The sequence below is a fragment of the Portunus trituberculatus genome, chromosome 20 (assembly GCF_017591435.1).
Source record: "Portunus trituberculatus isolate SZX2019 chromosome 20, ASM1759143v1, whole genome shotgun sequence".
NCBI lineage: Eukaryota > Metazoa > Arthropoda > Malacostraca > Decapoda > Portunidae > Portunus > Portunus trituberculatus.
Window position 1 is genome coordinate 7040001 of NC_059274.1, and position 22776 is coordinate 7062776.

Sequence of the window (22776 nt, forward strand, 5' to 3'; positions counted from 1 at the left end):
CATTCAGATATTAATATTCCGAGAAAACCATGAATATTATCACTGAACATTTTCCCAATATGAATCTCTCAGGCAGCACAAAGAAGCCGTCACTCTCAATAACGAGAGCAGAAGCTGTTCACACTAAAACTTGCTTCCGCAGCACAGGTTAACACTCTTTCTGTTGATAGCCGGATCTGGCACTCTGCCGGCCTGATCGGAAAGGGTTAGGAATAGTAACAAATTCATCCGCGAACGAGTAATAACGCGTTTCTTAAAGTGTAACGGAAACAATGCAACGCTGAACCTGATTTTGCCAAGAGAGAGAGAGAGAGAGAGAGAGAGAGAGAGAGAGAGAGAGAGAGAGAGAGAGAGAGAGAGAGAGAGAGAGAGAGAGAGAGAGAGAGAGAGAGAGAGAGAGAGAGAGAGAGAGAGAGAGAGAGAGAGAGAGAGAGAGAGAGAGAGAGAGAGAGAGAGAGAGAGAGAGAGAGAGAGAGAGAGACGAACAGGGACAAAGACAGACAGATATTCATCCCATACGCGGCCGAAACTTCATTTGGACGAGAGTTTGAATACAATATGGGCTTCACCCGAGCAAGTAATAAAAATGTAAATTTCCGAGATCCCGTGTTTTCAAGGTGTATGAAGCGCCGAAAACAGCAAAACCAGACCAGTGACGCCCACGGGGAAAGAAAGAGTATTTGCGAGCGGAATACACCTTAATACACTCTAACACACGATGCTACAAACTAATAAACACTCACATTTTCAAACCCAGTGCTGTGTGTGTCAAATATCGAGACGTGTGGCGGGAGAAGGCGCTAACAAACCAGTCACCCAATCAACCAATCACTGCTGAGCCAAATGGAAAGGATCAGGCTTCCTCAATCACCTCAAGGACGCGTCACAATAATAAGATGATGTGTGATTGTGATATGATGAGTCCTCCTTCTTAGCCTCAGCAGCCATGGCGAGCCTCCAGCTGGCCGCCACTGAGACCAAGAGAGAAACCAGGTCGCCACAGCACCTCAACACAGCGGGAGGAGGCAACGAGGTAGGCAGGCGACACTTTACCTCAGGTGGTCTTCTGTTTCCCGCATGTGTTGGTTTGTATTAGTGCAGCAGCGGTACCTCACCACACAGTATCATGCTGGTCAGTTAGTTCTCCTCTGTTTATTTTTCCGTTGTGCTTCTATTTGTGTTTCTCCGGCGCGTGAAGTTACTGTTGCGTAAGTCTCTCGCTTTCCCCGCTTTCTCTTCCTCTTTCACCCCCTTCCACCTACTCCACGTGAAGCACAGCAGCATCCCATGGAGGGGAATAATGGGAGGCTCGTTTAAAATGAAGGAAAAGAATCTAAACCGCTCCATAATAGCCTCTGAAACACTCCAGACGCCAACCAACTCCCGTTCATCTTCATCACTTCATTAAATCATTTTTTTCTGCCCGTGAGTGGAAGTTCGCTTTTTTCTAGAGCAGTCATTTCCCCGGAACGGCGCGGCGGCAGAAGCTGAAGGCTAAACACAAAAGCCGCTAAAAGTTTTGCTGTGTTCTATTAAGCTCGGCGAGGCGTTGCCCCCCAGAACACGGTGGCTGCAGGGGAGGCACTGGGTACGTATTCGCCGTGCACGTGAGGCACAGGCGTGGCCAAATGACCAAATGCAACCTTTGTTCTCTTTCTTTCAGATTTTTTTCTTAATTCTTTTTTTATTCGTTTTCCGCAAAAAAAATCCTATTTCCCATAAGAAGGGAAAATAATATTGAGATACTTCATCAAAAATAGAAAGGATTAGCATGAAAATTTTCTTTCCGATTCTTGGGAACTAAATTATTCACGTGAGAACTCCACGCCATCGTAAACACGCCACCGGGGACCCGCGGCTGGACAGGACAATTAGAGACGATCCCACGCAGCAAAGGGTTAAGGTTCACCCCGCACAACTCATTTATAATTTGGATGAGGAATGCACAGTCCAGCGCGGGCCACAAAGAGCCCAGTCAATAGCTGATATTGGTGGCCGTGTCTGCATGAGAGTGGCCAGCTCCTCGGCACTCAAAACACAGGGATCAAAGCCGCCTTCCGCCCGGCAATCACGGCGCCGCAGGAGATCGGGAGGTCTTGCAGCGTCCCCACGTAACGAATGCCAATCTGAGCGGCAAGAGGCGAGGTAAGGGGCACTAAAGCGGCAGGTACACGTCAGGCAAGGGCACGGCAGGCTCTCAGCAGGCACGGGAGGTAATTGCTAAGCAAGTGCAGGGATGGAGGGTACTTTGGTAGGAAGTGACACGTGCTGGACGAACTAGGTACAGAACTAGGACACAGAGGCACCAGGGAGGCAGGTACACACAGGCAGGAGTCTTGGCAGGGATCAGCGTTGTAAAGTTATGTATGAAGGTAAAGTGTTCCTCATCTCTCCCGCAAGATACTGCGAAAGGAGCGGCCTTGGTTGGGCTGGAGGAGGAGGGGTGAGGAGCGGTGGGATATGGCACATCAGCGTGGCACAAAATGGCACTGTCGCTGCCTGGACAGTCATCCCTCAGGCGCCGGAGACGAATTGGGAGAAGCGTCTTACCTCGTCTTGTCCTGGATCCACGTTTTTCTTGAGCATATCCAGATAAGATGAGCCCCAGGTAGGACTATTTTCACCTAGCCAGCTTGTCCTTAAATCCCCGCGTTACTGTTCTAGATTTAGAGGGGGATTACTGGCGCGCTGAGTCTCCAAGAGAGAAGCTTACCTTGGCTCGCCAGGTGTTATTCTGGCTACAGAGGTGCACTGCCGCTGCCCGTGGGCGTCAGTGTCCTCGGGTTGAGTGTCTTCCACTCGCGTGACTTTGCTTCTTCGTTTGTCTCCTTTAGAAAATAAAATAATGGTTCTTTGGTTGTGCTCTGCAGATATTTAGGAGGAAAGACATTTCTGTGAGAAAAAGACCTTCGGGAAAAGGCAGGAAAACTTGCAATCTCTGTTCTGCGATCGAAGTCCCACAGGACACCAGTGATGCGTGGGACACCCTCGGCCTCTCCACCAGGGCCGCCACAGTGACCCGAGGCGGGGAAAGAGTTTTCTCCTTCCGGGACACCTTTGAGGACGCGATCCTGGTACAGCCTCCACCCAGCGATGGCTTTGGGATTGGAACCTGCCACCTTTTGTGAGTGCTGGATCGGCGAGTGGGCGCCCTCACAGCGGCGGGAGGAAGACAAGGCACAGGAAGGGAGAGGACGAAAAGCGGAACGACGACGATAAAAAGAACAAAAGGACAAGCAGGAAGGAAAGGACAAAGACGAAGAAATAAAGGAGTTCGTCTATTCAGGACTTTCCCAACAATGCTATGACAACACTGGCAGGCAAGACGTAATAAACATTATTAATTAAGACTTTCTCTCTCTCTCTCTCTCTCTCTCTCTCTCTCTCTCTCTCTCTCTCTCTCTCTCTCTCTCTCTCAACATGACCCGTTTATGTAGCCATCTCCTCAGACTCACCAGCATCTGAGAACAGCGTGCCATTCAGCTGGTCACGTCGCAGCACACACATCACCTGGTCGGGCCGCCCTTTGTTAAAACACGCGTGTCACAAACATTGATTATGACTTACTTTTCAAATTTGTAACGCGAGGAAGAATGACAGGATAACGCACGTCCCCTGCACACTGTCAAGTAATCCTGTATAATCCCTTTAACACACACGTGGCATAAAAATTCAATTCAAGCTTTATTTTCAAATGTGTGACACCAGGGAGAATAGAATAGCACGTCCCACGCACACTCGTACCCTCGTCTACAACCTGACGTGGCGCCGCTGGGAAGACCCTTGACCTTAGTTGTGTCCTGGTGCTGTCAGAGACTCCTCCCACTCCCTTCCACCACGCCGCCACCCTCCCAGCGGCTGGCGTGGACACACAAAGCCCAGTCACTTCGAAAAGGACTTGTCGGAAGCGGCCTTTGAACGCCTGGGAACTCTATTAATAATCCTCTGCCTGGCCGTGACACAGCCTGCGATCGGCCACGTCCTCGCGAGATTACAGTGATGATTCCCGAGACTACATCCTCCGCTACTTTATCAAAGGCTCGTACGGGAACTGAACATCGAAGAATTACTGGAACTGCTATTACAACAACAAGTATTGCCATTACTACAACTATATTTAGTGAATGTACTTCTCAGAGTGGATTAACTTATTATGCGATGAAATTACATACAAATTTTCCTCATCCTTCTCTTTCTTCTATTCTTCCTTCTTCTCATTTTCTCCCTTCTCCTTCTCCCCCTCTTCCACCTCCGCTACACAGCTGGGGCACAGGAGGCAGCCAGCTGGTGGAGGTCGGCAGCTCTGTTCGGCCTCGCTGCCTCCCATTGTCTCCCCGCGCCCCGCTCCCTCCCTTATCATCCTAGGCAAGATCTCCACAACGTCTGTCTGTGTCTCCTCTGAGCTTCGGATTATGAAAGTCGGCCAATAATTGTTAAATGGATAGCCTTCCAATTAGTGCTATTTCCAGTAATTACGTCTACTACTACACTGCAGTTTGTTATCATTTGACACTGAGGCAGCACGCACTCACATGATCGTTAAGTCAGAAAGGCCTCACCCCATTAAGGCCCGGGGAAGTTCAGGCCACACATCACTTAATACCAAGACAACTTCGCCCCAAAATGACTCTACGCTCCGCCCTCTTCAGTACAGACTTAGTGAAGGAAGCATGTGAATAAACCTATACCGACATATCATTAACCAGGGTGTGAGTCGCCTAATAAACTATCAATAAAGGTGAAGGAGCAATATTTCCAGGAGGAGGGGAGAGGAAGAGGCTGCAAGTAAATATCCAGGTAAATAATGATATTACCTTCACGCTCGTTTAAGCAGAAGGTCCCGAGTAAATTGACAACAGGTAATCTAAACACGCTCAGGTAGGGAGGCGAGCAGTGACGTGTACGGTCTAGACTGCAGTATCGAACCCTCGTCCCTGTACACCCTGACAAGACAGTAACCAATCAGCCGCTCTTTGCACCATCACAGCGGTGTTCAGAGAATTACATGAGAAAGAAATAGCACATAAATGACAAGACACACCGCCAGTTACGTGAGAGAGAGAGAGAGAGAGAGAGAGAGAGAGAGAGAGAGAGAGAGAGAGAGAGAGAGAGAGAGAGAGAAAGCCTGATATTATCATCTTAAGTTACACGGAAACTGCAGTAGGCTTAGCGGAAACTTGTCAAGGTTGGGAGCAGGAGAGGGAGGATGGAGGGCGAGAAACACCGCGCACTTCAAGACGCTGCGGGAGAGTCTAGAGCCAGGGATGGAAAGAGAAGGACGGAAAGGAAAGGAAGACACAGGGAGACTCTACAAAGCCGACAAGTGTAGAGGAAGGAAAAGAAAGGAAGGGAAAAAAGGAAAGGAGAGAGTAAAGATACACAAAAGAGGAAGAAAGGCGGGAAAGACCATAAAGAGAACAGAAGAGAAGTGAAAGGAAGGGAAACGAAAACGATGGATAAAGAAGACAAAACAAGACAAAGGAAGGGACAGGAAAAAGAAGGAGAAGCTAGGAAGGGAAGTACAGCAGGAATGGAGGAAAAGTTTGGGCTGAGCAAATGAATCAAGATGACCCAGAAAGTTTCACCTACAACAATCACATGCCAGCCACGCCCTCCTGCTCGCTGTCCCCCTAAACCACCAGAAAAATATCGTTAAAAAAATCAAGGGAAAACCACGGCAGGAGAGAGAGAGAGAGAGAGAGAGAGAGAGAGAGAGAGAGAGAGAGAGAGAGAGAGAGAGAGAACATGAAGATATGAAGTTAGATATCAGCACTATCAGTTGTCACACCCTAACATTAATGGGTTTCTATGCAGGTGTTATCAATTAGCAATGAATAGCAAATGACCATTACGTACAACACCCTCACTATTTGCAGAAGCAGTAAGTGGAGAATTAATGGTAGTAGTAGTAACAGTAGCAGTAGTAGTAGTAGTAGCAGTAGTAGTAATAGTAGTAGTAGTAGTAGTAGTAGTAGTAGTAGTAGTAGTAGTAGTATAGCCTGTCCACTGTAAAATGGCTCCTCGATTTTTTTTTTTTTTTATTTCTACCATGTGGGCTTTTCAAGGGAATTTCTGCGCTAAAGGGGATACTATTTAGGGTACCTCCTATCTCAAAGCCCACCCGCTAGGAAACCGTTGCCCCTAGTGAGGAAGCCCAACCTATACTCGGACCGTGAACAGGATTCGAACCCGTGCGCTTGAAGACCCCTCGGACCCCAAAGCACGCATGGTTCCACTGTACCACGGCAGCCCCCATTTAAAAGGTATTATAGCTTATTGATAACGTTATTGATTTGATGTGAATAATACATGTTTTCTGTTGGTCAACGCACTTATTACAAGGACAGCTCACGGTTGTCCTCCAGATCTGACAACCACGCATTCCCTGGGACACCATTCAAACCAAGACCCACGAGACACTTTAGAGTAGACAGACAATTATTTTAGTAGTAGTAGTAGTAGTAGTAACAGAACTAGCACCGACACTATTACCAGCACAAGAAAAACAGTAATAATAACAGCCAAAACAAAACTACTACTACTGTTTCTCTTGCAACTACTACTATTACTACCACCACTATAACCACCAGCGCCACCGTCACAACCAAAACAAAATTACCAATACTATTTCTCTTACAAATATTACGATTACTACCACCACCACCACCACCACCACCACCACCACCACCACCACCACCAGCCGGAAGGAGAGGTCAGGTGGGGCGAGGCTCACTGGAACCACACTGACGGAAGGTCGGCTATCGATTGAAACCCCGGAAGTCCACCTGGCATCTTGTACACGAGACGCCGCTTCATATTGACTCCGTTTCAACAAAAGAACCCGCTTTCATTAACAGCTCGGGTGGCGTGAGTCTGTAGTAGTAGAAGTAGTAGTAGTAGTAGTAGTAGTAGTAGTAGTAGTAGTAGTAGTAGTAGTAGTGGTAGTAGTGATGGTAATAACAGTAGTAGTGGTGGTGGTAATAGCGGTAATAGTAGTGATAAAGGTAGTAGTAGTTGTAGTCGTGGTGCTGGTAGCAGTAGTGGTAGTGGTGGTGGTAGTAGTAGTGGAATTAGTAGTGGTTGTGGTGGCAGTGGCAATGGTGGTGGCAGTGGTGGCAGCAGTGGTGGTGGCAGCAGTGGCAGCAGCAGCAGTAGCAGCAGCAGTGGTGGTGGTGGTGGTGGTGGTGGTAGCAGTGGTGGTAGCAGCAGCAGCAGTAGCAGCAGCAGTAGCAGCAGTAGCAGTGCAGTAGTAGCAGCAGCAGCAGTAGTAGCAGCAGTAGCAGCAGCAGTAGCAGGTGCAGCTGGTGGCAGCAGTAGTAGTAGCAGGTGCAGCAGCAGTGGCAGTGGTGGTAGTAGCAGTAACAGCAGCAGCAGGTGGTGGCAGCAGCAGTGGTGGCAGTAGCAGCAGTGGTAGCAGTAGCAGCAGCAGCAGCAGCAGCAGCAGTAGCAGTAGCAGCAGCAGCAGCAGCAGTAGTAGTAATAGAAGTAGTAGTAGTAGTAGTAGTAGTAGTAGTAGTAGTAGTAGTAGTAGTAGTAGTAGTAGTAGTAGTAGTAGTAGTAGTAGTAGTTGAAATAAGATACAAATACAGACTGACAGAAAACGTTTGTCATCATTTATACATTTAATCACCCTTTAGGGCAGAAAATTGAATTCTTGCCTCACTCTCTCTCTCTCTCTCTCTCTCTCTCTCTCTCTCTCTCTCTTTCTCTGTGTGTGTGTGTGTTTCACTGTTTGATCTGCTGCAGTCTCTGACGAGACAGCCAGACGTTACCCTACGGAACGAGCTCAGAGCTCATTATTTCCGATCTTCGGATAGGCCTGAGACCAGGCACACACCACACACCGGGACAAAAAGGTCACAACTCCTCGATTTACATCCCGTACCTACTCACTACTAGGTGAACAGGGGCTACACGTGAAAGGAGACACCCAAATATCTCCACCCGGCCGGGGAATCGAACCCCGGTCCTCTGGCTTGTGAAGCCAGCGCTCTAACCACTGAGCTACCGGGTGTGTGTGTGTGTGTGTGTGTGTGTGTGTGTGTGTGTGTGTGTGTGTGTGTGTGTGTGTGTGTGTGTGTGTGTGTGTGTGTGTGTGTGTGTGTGTGTGTGTGTGTGTGTGTGTGTGTGTGTGTGTGTGTGTGTGTGTGTGTGACATGCCCACGGAATGGAGTCTGACGAATGTACAGATTATTTTCTCCCTTCTCACAGCAGGGCGGGGACACGTGATCCGCTCTGGCAACCCGATTTTCTTGCTTTTTAACTTTCTTTCCTTTTTCTTTTATTTTTTTAGGGAACGCGTCACTCTTTCCTTTCCTCTCAAGAGACAGTTCTTTTTCATCGCCTTAAAACTGAGCGGAACATGAAGCTGCACACAAATACACTCTGCAGCTTCTTCTGTCATTCCATTTTCTTTCATGCTGTCTATCTTAATATGTCCGTATCTCAGAACCCGTTTATCCTGGAGCTCTTCTCTATGTATCTATTTCTCCACATTTCAGAAGTGCTATTTATTCAGCGCATTTTCCATCTGTCTTCTCGCTTTCATCTGTTTCATCTCCTTTGACTGCTCCATTCTTCTTCACACATTTTGCAGGGTGAATATAACCACAATCTCAGCCTCTGACCTTTCTCCCCATCTTGATTGTGACAAAAAGGTAGTGCGTGGCTTTCAAAACTTCAAAGACGGCCCTTTTTTCCACCTATCATCTCTTCAGTCTCTATATGAATTGCGAGTCTCATCTTTTCATCTAGTTACAAATGTTACATGTCTTGCTTTCGATCAGAGAAACCACGACTGTTATGCTTAGTTCAGGAAAGTTTTACGTCACAATCACAGAGTCTTCAAGGTCATGGTAATTTTTATCGCATTCTGAACAATTATTCCTGCTTGAGAATAGAGTCCACATATTTGTTTTCTTGGTTGTGAGATGAAACGCAGCTTGCATCCCTGAAATGTGGGTGTGTTTTTTTTGTTTTTTTCTCTGCAGAATTCAGTTAGCCAACAGTGGAGTCAAACGCAACACGTCTCACTGATTCTAATTCTTTTCTTGTGTCTCTTATTTATGTAATAATGATGAACTCTTGCATCCGCCTCCCTCCTGCAGATTTCTCTGTCTCGTAACAGAACACACCCACATCTCACGCCAGATCTTTGAGCACCAACTAGGTGCTTGATCCTCAAATTCCAGCCATGAATGTCTACTCACATATTTATCAATTCAGGATGTTATGAATGTTTCTATATATTTTTTTTTCTGAATTAGCAACATATGTAATAATTAATTAAAGACATCTATTATTTAAATCACATATTTTGTCAACGTCGGTGATGAAGGAAGCTATTAGTAATGGAATATTTCTTTTCTTTTTTTCTTTTCTCTATTCCAAATATCATTAAGAGAAACACTGTTATTTTTTATCCTTTTAAAACTTAGAGAATAATATACTTTAAATTTGAAAGATTAATTTCACAACGTTAGTGCATTGGATCCATGTGTCCTTCGTCTCCGTCCATTCATTACCAATACCCCCAGAGAGCACAGTCTGACATATCTGTTTTGATAATTTACAGGCATTAAAAGACAATAGTTTTGTGAAGACTTATTTCTATCCTGACACAGCCTCGTATTGGCTTCACCAGGCATGAATTAATTCCAGTACCAGCTCTGACACAGACTCCCTTCCATAAGAAAGTGAATTCTTTAGTTTCGTGGCGCACCTGAGCTTTGCTGCTTCCTCATAACATTTCTTTGTTGAGTACAGCTCTGAATCTTTGTCCTGTTAGGTGTGTTCCACCTTCACCCTCGGCACCATTTTTTTTCTTTCATCACAATGGTCTCCCAAAACTTTACACTTCAGTCAAAGACCCATTGAAAACTTTTTTTCACTACCGCCCTCTCCCTTGGTGAGGTAATTGCTTTGTGCTAAACAACAAACAGACGAATTATCTTATATTGCAAACGCCTGCGTCCCCTCCCCTTTGTGCCGCGCCTCAAAACTGGGTCATTTGACGAGTAATAAATATTCAACAAGCTTCATACAACGTCCGTCCCTGCCCTGCCTCACTCTCTCCTTTTCATACTCCATCCATGATTTTCAGCTTCTATTTCTCGCGGTTCAGATAATATATTTGTACATTTTTAGTCTCTCTCTCTCTCTCTCTCTCTCTCTCTCTCTCTCTCACTGACGTCGGGAAGGTCTTTTGCCTTATTTTGAGCCTTTTTCTATTTGGGAATCTTTCCGTGAACCTGTGAAAGGGGAAGGGAAGGGGCGCCAGTGATCCCAGGCCTTGAAAACTCCGGCCGACCCTTAAAAAGTGACAAACTGAAAAACTGTGGCTCTGGAAGGTGAGATATTGAAACCTCCCTCTTTCTTTCCCTGGTTATGTCCATGTGTCTCTTTGTCTATGTAATCATCTCTCTCTCTCTCTCTCTCTCTCTCTCTCTCTCTCTCTCTCTCTCTCTCTCTCTCTCTCTCTCTCTCTCTCTCTCTCTCTCTCTCTCTCTCTCTCTCTCTCTCTCTCATTGCTCATAATCATTACATATATATATTCTCCTCTTTCATCAGTCGTATTTCTCTTAATTTCCACCTTCCTTTCTCTCACCTCCCCCTCTGTATTTCTTTTCCCAGAGCTTCATTCCTCTAACCCTTTCTCATTCTCGTTTCTCCCCTTTCTCCCCGTCCAAGCCTTACCCAATACCATCTTTAAAACTACAACCACCCTCCCCCCCTCACCCCTCTTTCCAGCACCATCCTTTTGTTCTACCCAGCATTTTTCAGTTCCCTTCATTCCTCATTTTTTAGCTCCCCTCCCTCCTTCACCCTCTCCTTCTTGTCCCCTCTTCTGTGCTTCATTATTCTCCTTCCCTATCTTCCTTCCCGCTTTGACGAGGTGTGGTATTTTTTTTTAATCCGTGAATAAAATCAATTTCCCGTGCCTTATCAGTCCTGTCTATTCGTGGAATGTCGTGTTTGCGCGTTCATCACTCGAACAAAGGGTGGTTATCTTCTCTTATGTGTCGGGGTCGATGCGCTGCCTCACCTGTGCTATGCTGTGGGACGTCTACGGGTGTTCTTGTGTTACTGTGTGGTTTTGTTATGCATTATGGCTACGTGTCCTTTCCTCGCCCAGTCCGCGGTTTTCTTGTCTGCGTTAACCTATTTTTATTATCTTTTTTCTCTTTTTTTCTCGTCTCTATTTGATATTTTTGGGGTTGTTGTTATTCCAAGGGTTTTTTTCTTAACTCAATAAGGTAATTTTTTTTCTTTCTTGTCATTTTTTTTTCTCTCTCGTTTGTCTGTATTTACATTTTCTTGTTGGTTTTAGTTTTCTGCGTAACAATATTTTTATATAACTTTCTTCTTCCCTCCTAAATTTATTATCTGTTTGTTCTCTTTATTCTTATGTCAATTCTTTTCTGATTTGATCGTGTCTATTTTTACCTATAATTTATAAAGACTATTGTTCTACGCTAGATGATTATCCATCTCTCTCTCTCTCTCTCTCTCTCTCTCTCTCTCTCTCTCTCTCTCTCTCTCTCTTTTCAGTTTAGTCTCAAATAATATGTATATGTTTTTAGAGATTTTATTTATCATTATCTTTATAAAAGGTATTATAATGATCATGGTTAATCTATTTACCGATCACAGTCTATTTCCCTTTTCCTGTGATTTTTGTGGCGATAAATTATTCCAGTTTTCTTCATTGATTGCTCGGAATTATGTGGGAAGAAAAGGAACGAAGAAAAATACCTCACCTTTGCTTCCTATGCTCTCACATTTCTAAATATACTGAATAGTGAACTAATAATACTCTCGCCTTCCTCTAAAGAAATCAGATAAAAACTGCACACAATTCAAGTCTTAAAATAGTATAGACGACGCAGAGAAAGACAAAAATACTTCATTCTTTGGCTGAAAATACGTAAGATCAGTTTCATGAGCTGGATGTATAAACAGATTTGCATATGATAGGTAATGGATTGTCATGTTAAGGTTCTTGTTTATTTTGTTATAGTCTGTGGACTTGCTGTGGTAAATAAACAGTCTGTATATGTATGTATTCATATATGTATGTATGTATGTACTTATGCATGTATGTATGTGTGCATGTATGTTTTTTTTTTATAGCCACCCCTACAATGTAATAGAGGAAGGTAATTTTCTTAGACAAAATGAAGCAATATAATGTTTTGTTAGTTATATATGTTGAATGTTATTTTTGTCAATAAATCAACTAGTTAACTAACTAACTATGAAGCTGTCTATTTTTCTATCTATGTATCTATCTATCTATCAATCTATCCATCTAGTCATCCATCTATCTCTCTATATTAGCTGTAGTCTTGCTAAAAAAAAAAAAAGCTATACCCAATTATATTTTTCACAATTCAACATTCTTTTTAAAACTCACAGCCATTCTATTCACACAAAGACAACACAACTGCTCTCACATTCAATAACACAATCATCATTTCCGGACCATCAGCGCAGCACATTAATCAAAACGCCATTTATCTTTTCGGCAGCCTGACTGAATGCTTGCTTATCAGTCCGCCACGCTGCTCATCCTCGGCTTATGCGATGAAGGAGCCGCGTGATTGATAACCTCTCTCGTACGGAATTATTTTGACCAAGGAGAAAGTGGTGTTTTGCGGCGGAGGGATCGTTCTTTAGTAGAGAGAGAGAGAGAGAGAGAGAGAGAGAGAGAGAGAGAGAGAGAGAGAGAGAGAGAGAGAGAGAGAGAGAGAGAGAGAGAGAGAGAGAGAGAGAGAGAGAGAGAGAGAGAGAGAGAGAGAGAGAGAGAGAGAGAGAGAGAGAGAGAGAGAGAGAGAGAGAGAGAGAGAGAGAGAGAGAGAGAGAGAGAGAGAGAGAGAGAGAATGTGCATATATCACCACTAAAAACTAACAATGAAAGAGAAAAAATACTGCATCAAACAGAGAGAGAGAGAGAGAGAGAGAGAGAGAGAGAGAGATAAACACCCTACATCTACCTTAAGTATGAATGCAACATATGTACAAATAGGGTATCAACTGAATCACACACAGGTAAATGTAAGTGGCGGAGCAGCGAAGCAAGGTACAACAGGATATGGCTCACACTGATCGCTTCCTCCCTTGAGTAATTCGTGGAAAGGTGACACTTAGAAAGGAATCCATCATAGTACCTAATAGTGAGGGAGGAAAAAGAGAATGGGATGAAAATAGGATGAAAAGAGGAGAAAAATTCATAAGTAGGAAGAGAGAGAGAAAGAGAAGGGTGATGAAAAGGAGGAAGAAAGGAGAGTTAATGTGGAAAGGGAAGCAAAAATTTTAAAGACACAGAGATAAAGATGAAGTAAATAGGTACAATAAAGACAGAAACGATGAAAATGTAGGAAAACGGAAAATGAAATCAGGAAAAGTATAAACAGAAGTAGGAGAAAGAAAAACAAGAAGGAAGAGCACAAAAACAGGAGAATGAAGAGGAATAAACACAAGAAACAAAGAAGAAATAAGAAAATAAAAAAAACCACAGCGCAAAGAAAGGAGGAAAAGAGTAAAAAGGAATGAAAACAGAAGAAAATGAATGAAAGGAGGTGAAAATAGAGAGAATAAGGAAGAGTAAGAGGGTACGAGGCAACGAGGAAAGGAATTTATGATACGATTATGAGTGGCTTAAATGTATTCCTCCTTAGAGCCCACAAGGGACCACGCCATTTGTATCAAAGTGGACAGACATTACCTGCTTTACTTAATTAGTATCCCAAGTATTGTCAAACCCATTCCATCCAGACAATGTAACTGAGCTTCCCACAATTACCTTACTGCCTGCGTGTGTGTGTGTGTGTGTGTGTGTGTGTGTGTGTGTGTGTGTGTGTGTGTGTGTGTGTGTGTGTGTGTGTGTGTGTGTGTGTGTGTGTGTGTGTGTGTGTTGTATGAAAAAGTGTGTGCATCTGCGTTTGGCATGTGCGTTGAAGCGTGTCATGTAATATACAAGTTTTATGCATGTTTTTTGTTATATTTTTTTTGTTTTGGTTGTGTGTGTGTGTGTGTGTGTGTGTGTGTGTGTGTGTGTGTGTGTGTGTGTGTGTGTGTGTGTGTGTGTGTGTGTGTGTGTGTGTGTGTGTGTGTGTGTGTGTGTGTGTGTGTGTGTGCGGATTTGTGGGTGGGTGTGTGTGCGATGATTGCTTAGTCTCTCTCTCTCTCTCTCTCTCTCTCTCTCTCTCTCTCTCTCTCTCTCTCTCTCTCTCTCTCTCTCTCTCTCTCTCTCTCTCTCTTCAATCCTTTATATTTGACGCCACGCCTTCATCTCCTTTTCTTATCCTACGCCTCCTCCTCCTCCTCCTCCTCCTCCTCCTCCTCCTCCTCCTCCTCCTCCTCCTCCTCCTCCTCCTCCTCCTCCTCCTCCTCCTCCTGCTCCTCGCCAAACCAACACTATCACTGACTCTCCTTCGCTTCACAATAGAAAATGAGTCTCTCGAGAAGCGAAAATCCTGAAGGAAGGAAGGAAGGAGGGAAGGAAGAGAGGAAAAGTAAGAGGAGGAAAAGGAAAAAAAGAGAAGAGGAGTAGGAAGTGGAGAGAAAGAAAGGAGGAGGACGGATTTAACCTCAGGCGTGTCATGGATGAGTTCTGATAAGATTTGACGGTGGTGGAGAAAGAAAGAAAGCAAGGAAATGAAAAGTAAAAAAAAAAGTAAGCTATCAGGAAATAAAAGCATGTGATTTAGCACTAGATTTTTATGACTTGTTTTGTAGTAGTAGTAGTAGTAGTAGTAGTAGTAGTAGTAGTAGTAGTAGTAGTAGTAGTAGTAGTAGTAGTAGTAGTAGTAGTAGCAGCAGCAGCAGCAGTAGTAGTGGTGGTGGTAGTGTAGTGGTGGTGGTGGTAGTAGTAGTGGTGGTGGTAGTGGCAGCAGGTGGTGGTGGTGGTGGTGGTGGCAGTGGCAGTGGTGGTGGTGCAGTGGTGCAGTAGTGGTAGTGGTAGTGGTAGTAGTAGTAGTAGTAGTAGTAGTAGTAGTAGTAGTAGTAGAGTAGTAGTAGTAGTAGTAGTAGTAGTAGAGAGAGAGAGAGAGAGAGAGAGAGAGAGAGAGAGAGAGAGAGAGAGAGAGAGAGAGAGAGAGAGAGAGAGAGAGTATAGATCGCAGCAGAAAACCGCCAAGGATACGTATATGGAAGACAGTGCTGCTCTCTCTCTCTCTCTCTCTCTCTCTCTCTCTCTCTCTCTCTCTCTCTCTCTCTTTCTGCTGCATTTTTTCGCCCTCATTCTCAATATTTTCATCCTCTCCCCTCCATCTTTATTTTCTGCACATTTTTCTTCTCTACTCTTTCAGTCTCCTTTCTACTGCACCTACTTCTCTTCCTCTCTTTCGTGTTGTGTTTCTCTCGTATTCTCTCATATTTTTCTTTCCTAGCTTCCTCTTATTTCTTCTTTTTCCTCCTCCTCCTGTTCCGTCTTTTATGCAGTATCCTCTTTTGCTTCTTGTCTTCTCTCTCTTTTTCCTGTCCTCCTCCTCCTCCTCCTCCTCCTCCTCCTCCTCCTCTTTCTCTTCCCACACATCCACTTTACTCACACAAAACTCGTTACCTTTCCCCAACTAGTATTAGCAAGCTGGTCTGTGAGTAGAAAGCTAAATGGTCCAAGAGGGATTTTGCAATAATTCTCTAATAGGATGTATTTGCAAGGCGAGGAAAGTGAAGGAAATTGTTCAAAGATAGAGAAACGTCAAATGAATGCAGCTTTTTCTCTCTCTTTTTCCCTGTCTCTGTGTTTATTGATTTATGTGTTGACGAGGAGCAAGTATCAGCGAGTTGAACAGTACCTAAGATGCGTATGTTAGTAAATCCACGAGTCTTGTTTTTGAGGTTGAAGTGAGATAAAGAAAAAAAGTCAATGGTTCGGGCTTACTTTTATTTTCCTACGCGGTGAAAAATTTTGGGCCATGAAAGTAGAAGAGTTAACGGGATATTCGACTTTTCTAAACTTTTCGCTTCTCTTTTTTTAAGGGGAAATTTCGAAAAGTTAGCCACAACCCAAGCCATATTACAGTGAGGACAAACACGGGGTCTTCTTCTATCAGGGTCACATCACACGACGCTCCGCTCACTGATGAAACTACAATACAATAGAAGACGATACGATACGATACAAACTTCTTTCGATCTTCTCCGCTAAAAGAATTCAATATCATTACGAAGTCTGACGGTATAGTTATCAATGAAATGCACGTACTAAGAACGCTGGACGTATTCAGAGAGCTAGAGAGAGAGAGAGAGAGAGAGAGAGAGAGAGAGAGAGAGAGAGAGAGAGAGAGAGAGAGAGAGAGAGAGAGAGAGAGAGAGAGAGAGAGAGAGAGAACTTGTATTCTGTCAATATATGGAGACTTGCAGTATTCATGAGACAGAAAACCAGGGAATTCTCTTCACGCATCAAGCCACAAGACGAGATGTTCGGGAAGCGTAAGAGGTAAGAGCAGGACGTGTGTGTGACTGTGTGTGTGTGTGTGTGTGTGTGTGTGTGTGTGTGTGTGTGTGTGTGTGTGTGTGTGTGTGTGTGTGTGTGTGTGTGTGTGTGTGTGTGTGTGTGTGTGTGTGTGTGTGTTTGAAACCATCTTCTTTATGTAAGGTACTGGCGAAGGGCAGCATACAGAGGGGAAGGAAAAAAAAAATGTCCAATGAAAATACCAGTCCATTGAGAGAGATAGTAAAAAAGCTTTCCAAAATTGAAAAACACGTGTCTTGAAACCTCCTTCTTGAAGAGTTACAGGAAGGAAGTACAGAAGCAGGCAGGGAGTTACAGAGTTTACTGGTGATGAGTCAACGTTTCTAGTGAGTGGTGAGTGCCAGGGAGGATGAGTATCACAGTAATATATGTAAAACCAACGATAAAATCAATAAGGAACCTATGAAGCAAGGTATATGAAGGAAATGCAGAAGCAGACGAGAGTTTCAGAGGTTACCAATGCTTACTAGTGATGAGTCTGCGTCCCTAGTAAGTGGTGAGTCTTAGAAAGCATGAATATCACAGTAACATATGTCAAACTGTCAGCCAAATTAATAAGTTCCCGATGAAGAAACATTGTTGAGAAATACAGAAGCGGACGAGAGTTTCAGAGGTTACCAATGATGATTAGTGATAAGTCTGCGTTCCTAGTAAGTGGTGAGTCTTCTTTAGAAAGCATGAATATCACAGTAACATATGTCAAACTGTCAGCCAAATTGATAAGATCCCGATGAAGCAAGTTATAGGAAGGAAATACAGAAGCAGAGAGAGATAGAGAGAGTTCCAGAGCTTACCAGAGATTGTTAGTGATGAATCTGCGTTCTTAGTGAGTGGTGAGTGCCAGGAAACATGGGTATCACAGTAATATATGTTAAGGTATCAGCCAAATTAGTAAGTTCCCTATGAAAAGGTATGGGAGACGAAATTAAACCCTGTAAAGCGCCAGTGTTAATTAATTTCAGTGGATGCCCGCCGTCTATAGCGAGGCAGTAGCAGCGATAATACCTGATCTGAATACGAGCTGAAAGAAGATCGACGGATATAACCCTTAGAAAGTAAAATGAAAGGAAAAAATGCCTATTGAGATTCCAGTTAAAGGCTTTCTGAGTTTCTGAATATTACGGAAGATAGAAAAAAAAAATGAAAAAAAAAAACTCCTTCATTCTTTTTACTTTTCCTCACTTTTGCATTTTTATTTTTTCATAACTTCTCTTCTTTCATACTCCACTCCTCCATTCCTCCTCCTATTCTTCCTCTCTCTCCCTCCTCTTCCTGCTCTTCCTCTCTTTCCCTTCTTCCTCCTCTTCCACCTACTTCTCCTCCTCCTATGTCACGGGCAGGACCTCAGGCTGAAAAATGAACTTGTGTCGACAGTGTGGGTTTGTGAGACTCTCTCTCTCTCTCTCTCTCTCTCTCTCTCTCTCTCTCTCTCTCTCTCTCTCTCTCTCTCTCCTCCTCAGGCCTAACTGTTAAGTAAAGGATTCCGCGAAGGTCCTTCAGTGTGACAGCCAATGGTAGGATCTCATGGCTTCCGAAGTGATAAGGAGTGACAATCAGCGCCCCACCCACCTCCCAGCCAGCCACACCCTCGCTAATGGAGCCACATGCCACCGCCACATCTCCATCCGCTCCCTTGGCTGGAACGCTCACGAGAAACACCAGGAATTAAACTGTGCCAGGGTAATTTCGCTCATTCCCACAATAAGATCTTGGGTCAATATTTACATCGACGCCTTCGCCTCCACTCGCATGATGTGTCAGCCGGAGTAAACGCAGATATCAGAGAGAGAGAGAGAGAGAGAGAGAGAGAGAGAGAGAGAGAGAGAGAGAGAGAGAGAGAGAGAGAGAGAGAGAGAGAGAAACCACAGCCACATTCCAATTTCTAACACACAGCAAGTCACACAAAATGAGCAGATCACAAACACCAAACTAAACCTTATTCTTCATTACAACCACAAGTGTACTAACTGAGGAACATTAGCAAGGTAACTCAACCACCCCACTCCCTCCCGCCCCCACTCCTCCCACCCACGATCCCTCCATACCCTCCAACAATGCCCCGCCTCATAAAATTTTGAAATGAGGGAATCACTGCCCCAGCCCCGCACTATTTGTGGGGGGCGGGGGAGTGATTGTGGCGGCTGCAGCGGCGGTGGCAATAATGGACGGGATTGCATATACCTAAACATTTATTTGTCTGGCTGCCTGCCTCCTCGCCTCTCCCTCCCTCTCTCTCTCTCTCTCTCTCTCTCTCTCTCTCTCTCTCTCTCTCTCTCTTTCTGTTTGTTTTTAGTGTATATTGTATTATGTTTCACCATTAAATGGCTTCTTACTGTACTGTAAATTTTTTTTCGTGTGTTTGTGTGTGTGTGTGAGAGAGAGAGAGAGAGAGAGAGAGAGAGAGAGAGAGAGAGAGAGAGAGAGAGAGAGAGAGAGAGAGAAGTAAAGCACATGAGATCAATAATGACCCGTGGTAGTCTCAGTGTTTCAGGGGTTCAATGAGTCGGCCCTCAGCCTGCCCTCGCCGCGGCCAGGTGCTCTAAGGAGCTGTGCGACATTCATCAAGTAAAAAGGAGACACTTTCCCACATCTCCGTCTATACAGATTTGTCACGCATGCGCAGAGGGACGCCAGACGCAAGTGGCACCGAACAAGCCACAGTGTGCATGGGTGGCGAGGCAGCCTGGCCGTGGTTTGCATCAGTTCCGGATGAGGTGGGGGAACAGGGACGTGGATTCACCCAAGCTTAAAATACTGTGATGTATTTATCGTGGTGTGAGGCTGCGTGCGGTACGACGTGTGGGCCGCAGGGCGACTCACATGGTTGCCTCACGCTCGCCTCCCCTAGTCATGTGGTGACCCCATTCCCCGGCAGGTGCGCAGAGCCGTGACGGAGGCTCCTCGAGAGAACTACCTGATAACTGGCCCTGTGGTGTTTGTGTTCGAAACCGAGTGAGGCGAAATGGAATATTGATCGGCGGGGCATGAGCGTGACCCGGGGGCTGGGACCCCTGGCGCACCCCCCGGCCGCTCCATGACCAGGTCGGTACGCTTTAAAGTCGCGTATTTCTAAGACTTCTCAGCACGTTTTGCTCCTTTCGTCCAGGCCCTTCATGCTCCCCTGCTCACTGCCTGCCTCGCCGCCGCTACTCTCGCATCTCTCATTTTTGTGTTTTCACTTTTACGTCATTTTTCCTCCAGTTCTCTGCCTCTGTATCTCCCTGCTGTAACCCTTTGTAGTCTCGCTTTAGCTGTTCCCTTTTATGCATTGTGTAAATATTTGCTGGCGTCTGATGTAGTATTTTTTCCATAGGAATTCAAAGATACCCAGGCATTTCTCCGGCCTCTGTTTCACTGTGACCATTGTTGCCAGTGAATTGCACCGCAGGAAGAAATATTCCGCGCTACATTATTAAGGGACTGCACTTTGCTCCACGACAGGCGTGCGGAATGCAGAGTGCAGGTGCGTGGAATGAGAAAGGAGGGTGGATAGAGAAAATAAAGAAGAGAAGAGCACTTTAAAAAAGAGGGAGAGGGCTTTTGTAACTGTTATGAGAGTACTGGTTGGGTAATATAAGTGTTTGACCGGGTAGCGGCGCTGGGTGCGGCCTGTGTTGGGAAGGGGGAGAAGGATAGAGAAACAGCAAGTATTTTAATGAAAGAGTCAGTCAGGAAGGAAGAGGCAGGTCAGGTGTGTCGAGGTGGGTAAGATATTGTGACTGGAAAGTCCCGTGGATCATAAAATACAGGTGTGTCAAGTGTGGGAGGTGATTGGTATAGCTGGCTCACCTGCGAGCACGTGTTAAAGGCGAACGGGCGGCCCAAACACACACCTGAACACTGAGGGCAGATGTGGCAGCGAGGGGAGGCCTTGCAGGGAAGACTTTTACCTCCACAAAACACCTGTGCGGCAGGTTTGGAAAGGTAATTACCGCCGTTTACCATGACGCGTAAAAAATTGCGTTGCAAAGCACTGGGGGAGGGAAGGGCCACCGCCGCGCCACCTTGATTAGCGGAGCGAAAAGAAGGGAAAGGAAAAAGGAAAAGAGGAAACTCACCTGAGATTAGAATTTTAAGGAAAAGAAAGAAGTCAGTTAGTGGGACTTTAAAGTGTTTGTGGGAAAGCAGCTTCTCTCAGTGGCTTGAAGGAGTATTTACTGACAAGATGAGACAAAGAAATTCCAACGGGACAATGAACAAACAAACGGGTCTGCGGACAACGACTAATCGCTCTCTCTCTCTCTCTCTCTCTCTCTCTCTCTCTCTCTCTCTCTCTCTCTCTCTCTCTCTCACATTTACCTTCATCACCGAATGAGTAGAACAAAATATCCAACCAATTCGTCTCTCATTTATTGCGTGTTTACTTTCTTCCAACTTTACCTTTTTTTTTTTGGTCCTAATTACCTTTCGCATTAGTTACGTACGCTCCGTTATTCTCACCCTTTATTCCCCTTCCTTTCTCAGTCTCGCCTTCGCCTCTCCTTCATTACTCTTTATTGGGTTTGACAGTTTTTCTCTCTTCATGAAAACTTGTGGGGGAGTGATTAGTGATGAAAGAACCGCGGAGAGAGAGAGAGAGAGAGAGAGAGAGAGAGAGAGAGAGAGAGAGAGAGAGAGAGAGAGAGAGAGAGAGAGAGAGAGAGAGAGAGGATTAGACTCCATAACTCGTTTTCTGATCCCGAGTTTAGGATAGTCCACGCTTGAAAAAAAAAATGAAAAAGGAATATAGAAAATGAAAAATTATCTGGAAAAAATGTAATCTGACTAATATGAAAACAATACGAAAAATAGAGAACAGCGAGGAGGAGGAGGAAGAAGAGGAAGAGGAGGAGGAGGAGGAGGAGGGTAATCAATACACTTTTACGAGTCTTCTTTTCGGTGACTTTGCATTTTTTTGTTACATTATACTTAGTGATGAGAGAGAGAGAGAGAGAGAGAGAGAGAGAGAGAGAGAGAGAGAGAGAGAGAGAGAGAGAGAGAGAGAGAGAAAGTTAATCAATGTAGCCACAAGGAAGTGATTCACCCCAATGGCTGATGAATCATTTACATACAAATTCCAACTAAACTGACGATCTGAGTATTTGGACACACACACACACACACACACACACACACACACACACACACACACACACACACAGATGACCTAGATTGGCAGTACACATGACGTACTTCACCAAGCACATTCAATTGCACATAATGATAAAAAAACGTACATACCTGCCATGTGTACACGCTATCTAGACAAGAAACGCACATGTAAGTAGCGTGACGCACCACAAAATTACGCACGCGCGCGCGCGCACACACACACACACACACACACACACACACACACACACACACACACACACACACCGGTAGCTCAGTGGTTAGAGCGCTGGCTTCACAAACCAGAGGACCGGGGTTCGATTCCCCGGCCGGGTGGAGATATTTGGGTGTGTCTCCTTTCACGTGTAGCCCCTGTTCACCTAGCAGTGAGTGTGTACGGGATGTAAATCGAGGAGTTGTGACCTTGTTGTCCCGGTGTGTGTTGTGTACCTGGTCTCAGGCCTATCCGAAAATCGGAAATAATGAGCTCTGAGCTCGTTCCGTAAGGTAACGTCTGGCTGTCTCGTCAGAGACTGCAGCAGATCATACAGTGAAACACACACACACACATGGAAACGAACACACAAATCTACTTCTTCTTCCTCTTCCTCATCCTCCTTCTCCTCCTCTTCCTCTTCCTCCACCTCCACTTCCTTCTCCTCCACCTCTCTTTCCTCCTTTTCTTTTCTTCTTCTTCTTCTTCTTCTTCTTGTTCTTCTTCTTGTTCTTCTTCGTCTTCGTCTTCTCTTCCACCCGTCATGTCGCTATCCCTCCGCTGTTATCTTCCCGTCCAGCTTCCGGGATGCAGGAAGTGTTGAGCCTCGCATGTCCTCCTGCCAGGCGACACCTCCTTGGGTTTCTTTTTAATTGTTTGCCCCTTAAAAGTTGACAACACTGGTCTCGTTTTCTTTTTCTCGATCGTTATCTTGTTGTTAGCGGTTGTGGTGGTGAGGGTGATGGTGGTGGTTGTTGTTGTTGTTGTAGTTATTGTCATTGTTGTTTAGTGTGACTGTTAACTAGTTTTATTACTATTACTACAATAATGGCAATAATGAGAACAAAAGTAACTATATTCATGAGACACACACACACACACACACACACACACACACACACACACACAGTGGTTAGAGCGCTGGCTTCACAAGCCAGAGGACCGGGGTTCGATTCCCCGGCCGGGTGGAGATATTTGGGTGTGTCTCCTT

The 22776-nt window shown here is 45.0% G+C and overlaps 2 protein-coding genes across 5 annotated transcripts in view; one reads left to right on the forward strand and one right to left on the reverse strand.

Annotated features, from left to right (window-relative positions):
- LOC123506578 overlaps positions 1 to 22776 on the reverse strand; it is a 212715-nt gene that overhangs the window by 75749 nt on the left and 114190 nt on the right. The window lies entirely within an intron of this gene.
- The window catches only part of LOC123506577 (proline-rich protein 36-like), a 150442-nt gene continuing 146834 nt past the window's right edge, over positions 19169 to 22776 (forward strand). Inside the window, exon 1 of one of the 3 annotated variants that reach the window (XM_045258793.1) lies at positions 19169 to 19522. In XM_045258793.1, the coding sequence (XP_045114728.1) occupies positions 19515 to 19522 (8 nt within the window). In that variant the 5' untranslated portion in view covers positions 19169 to 19514. The remainder of the gene's footprint in view (positions 19523 to 22776) is intronic. The other 2 variants (XM_045258791.1, XM_045258792.1) reach the window with 2 other exon arrangements.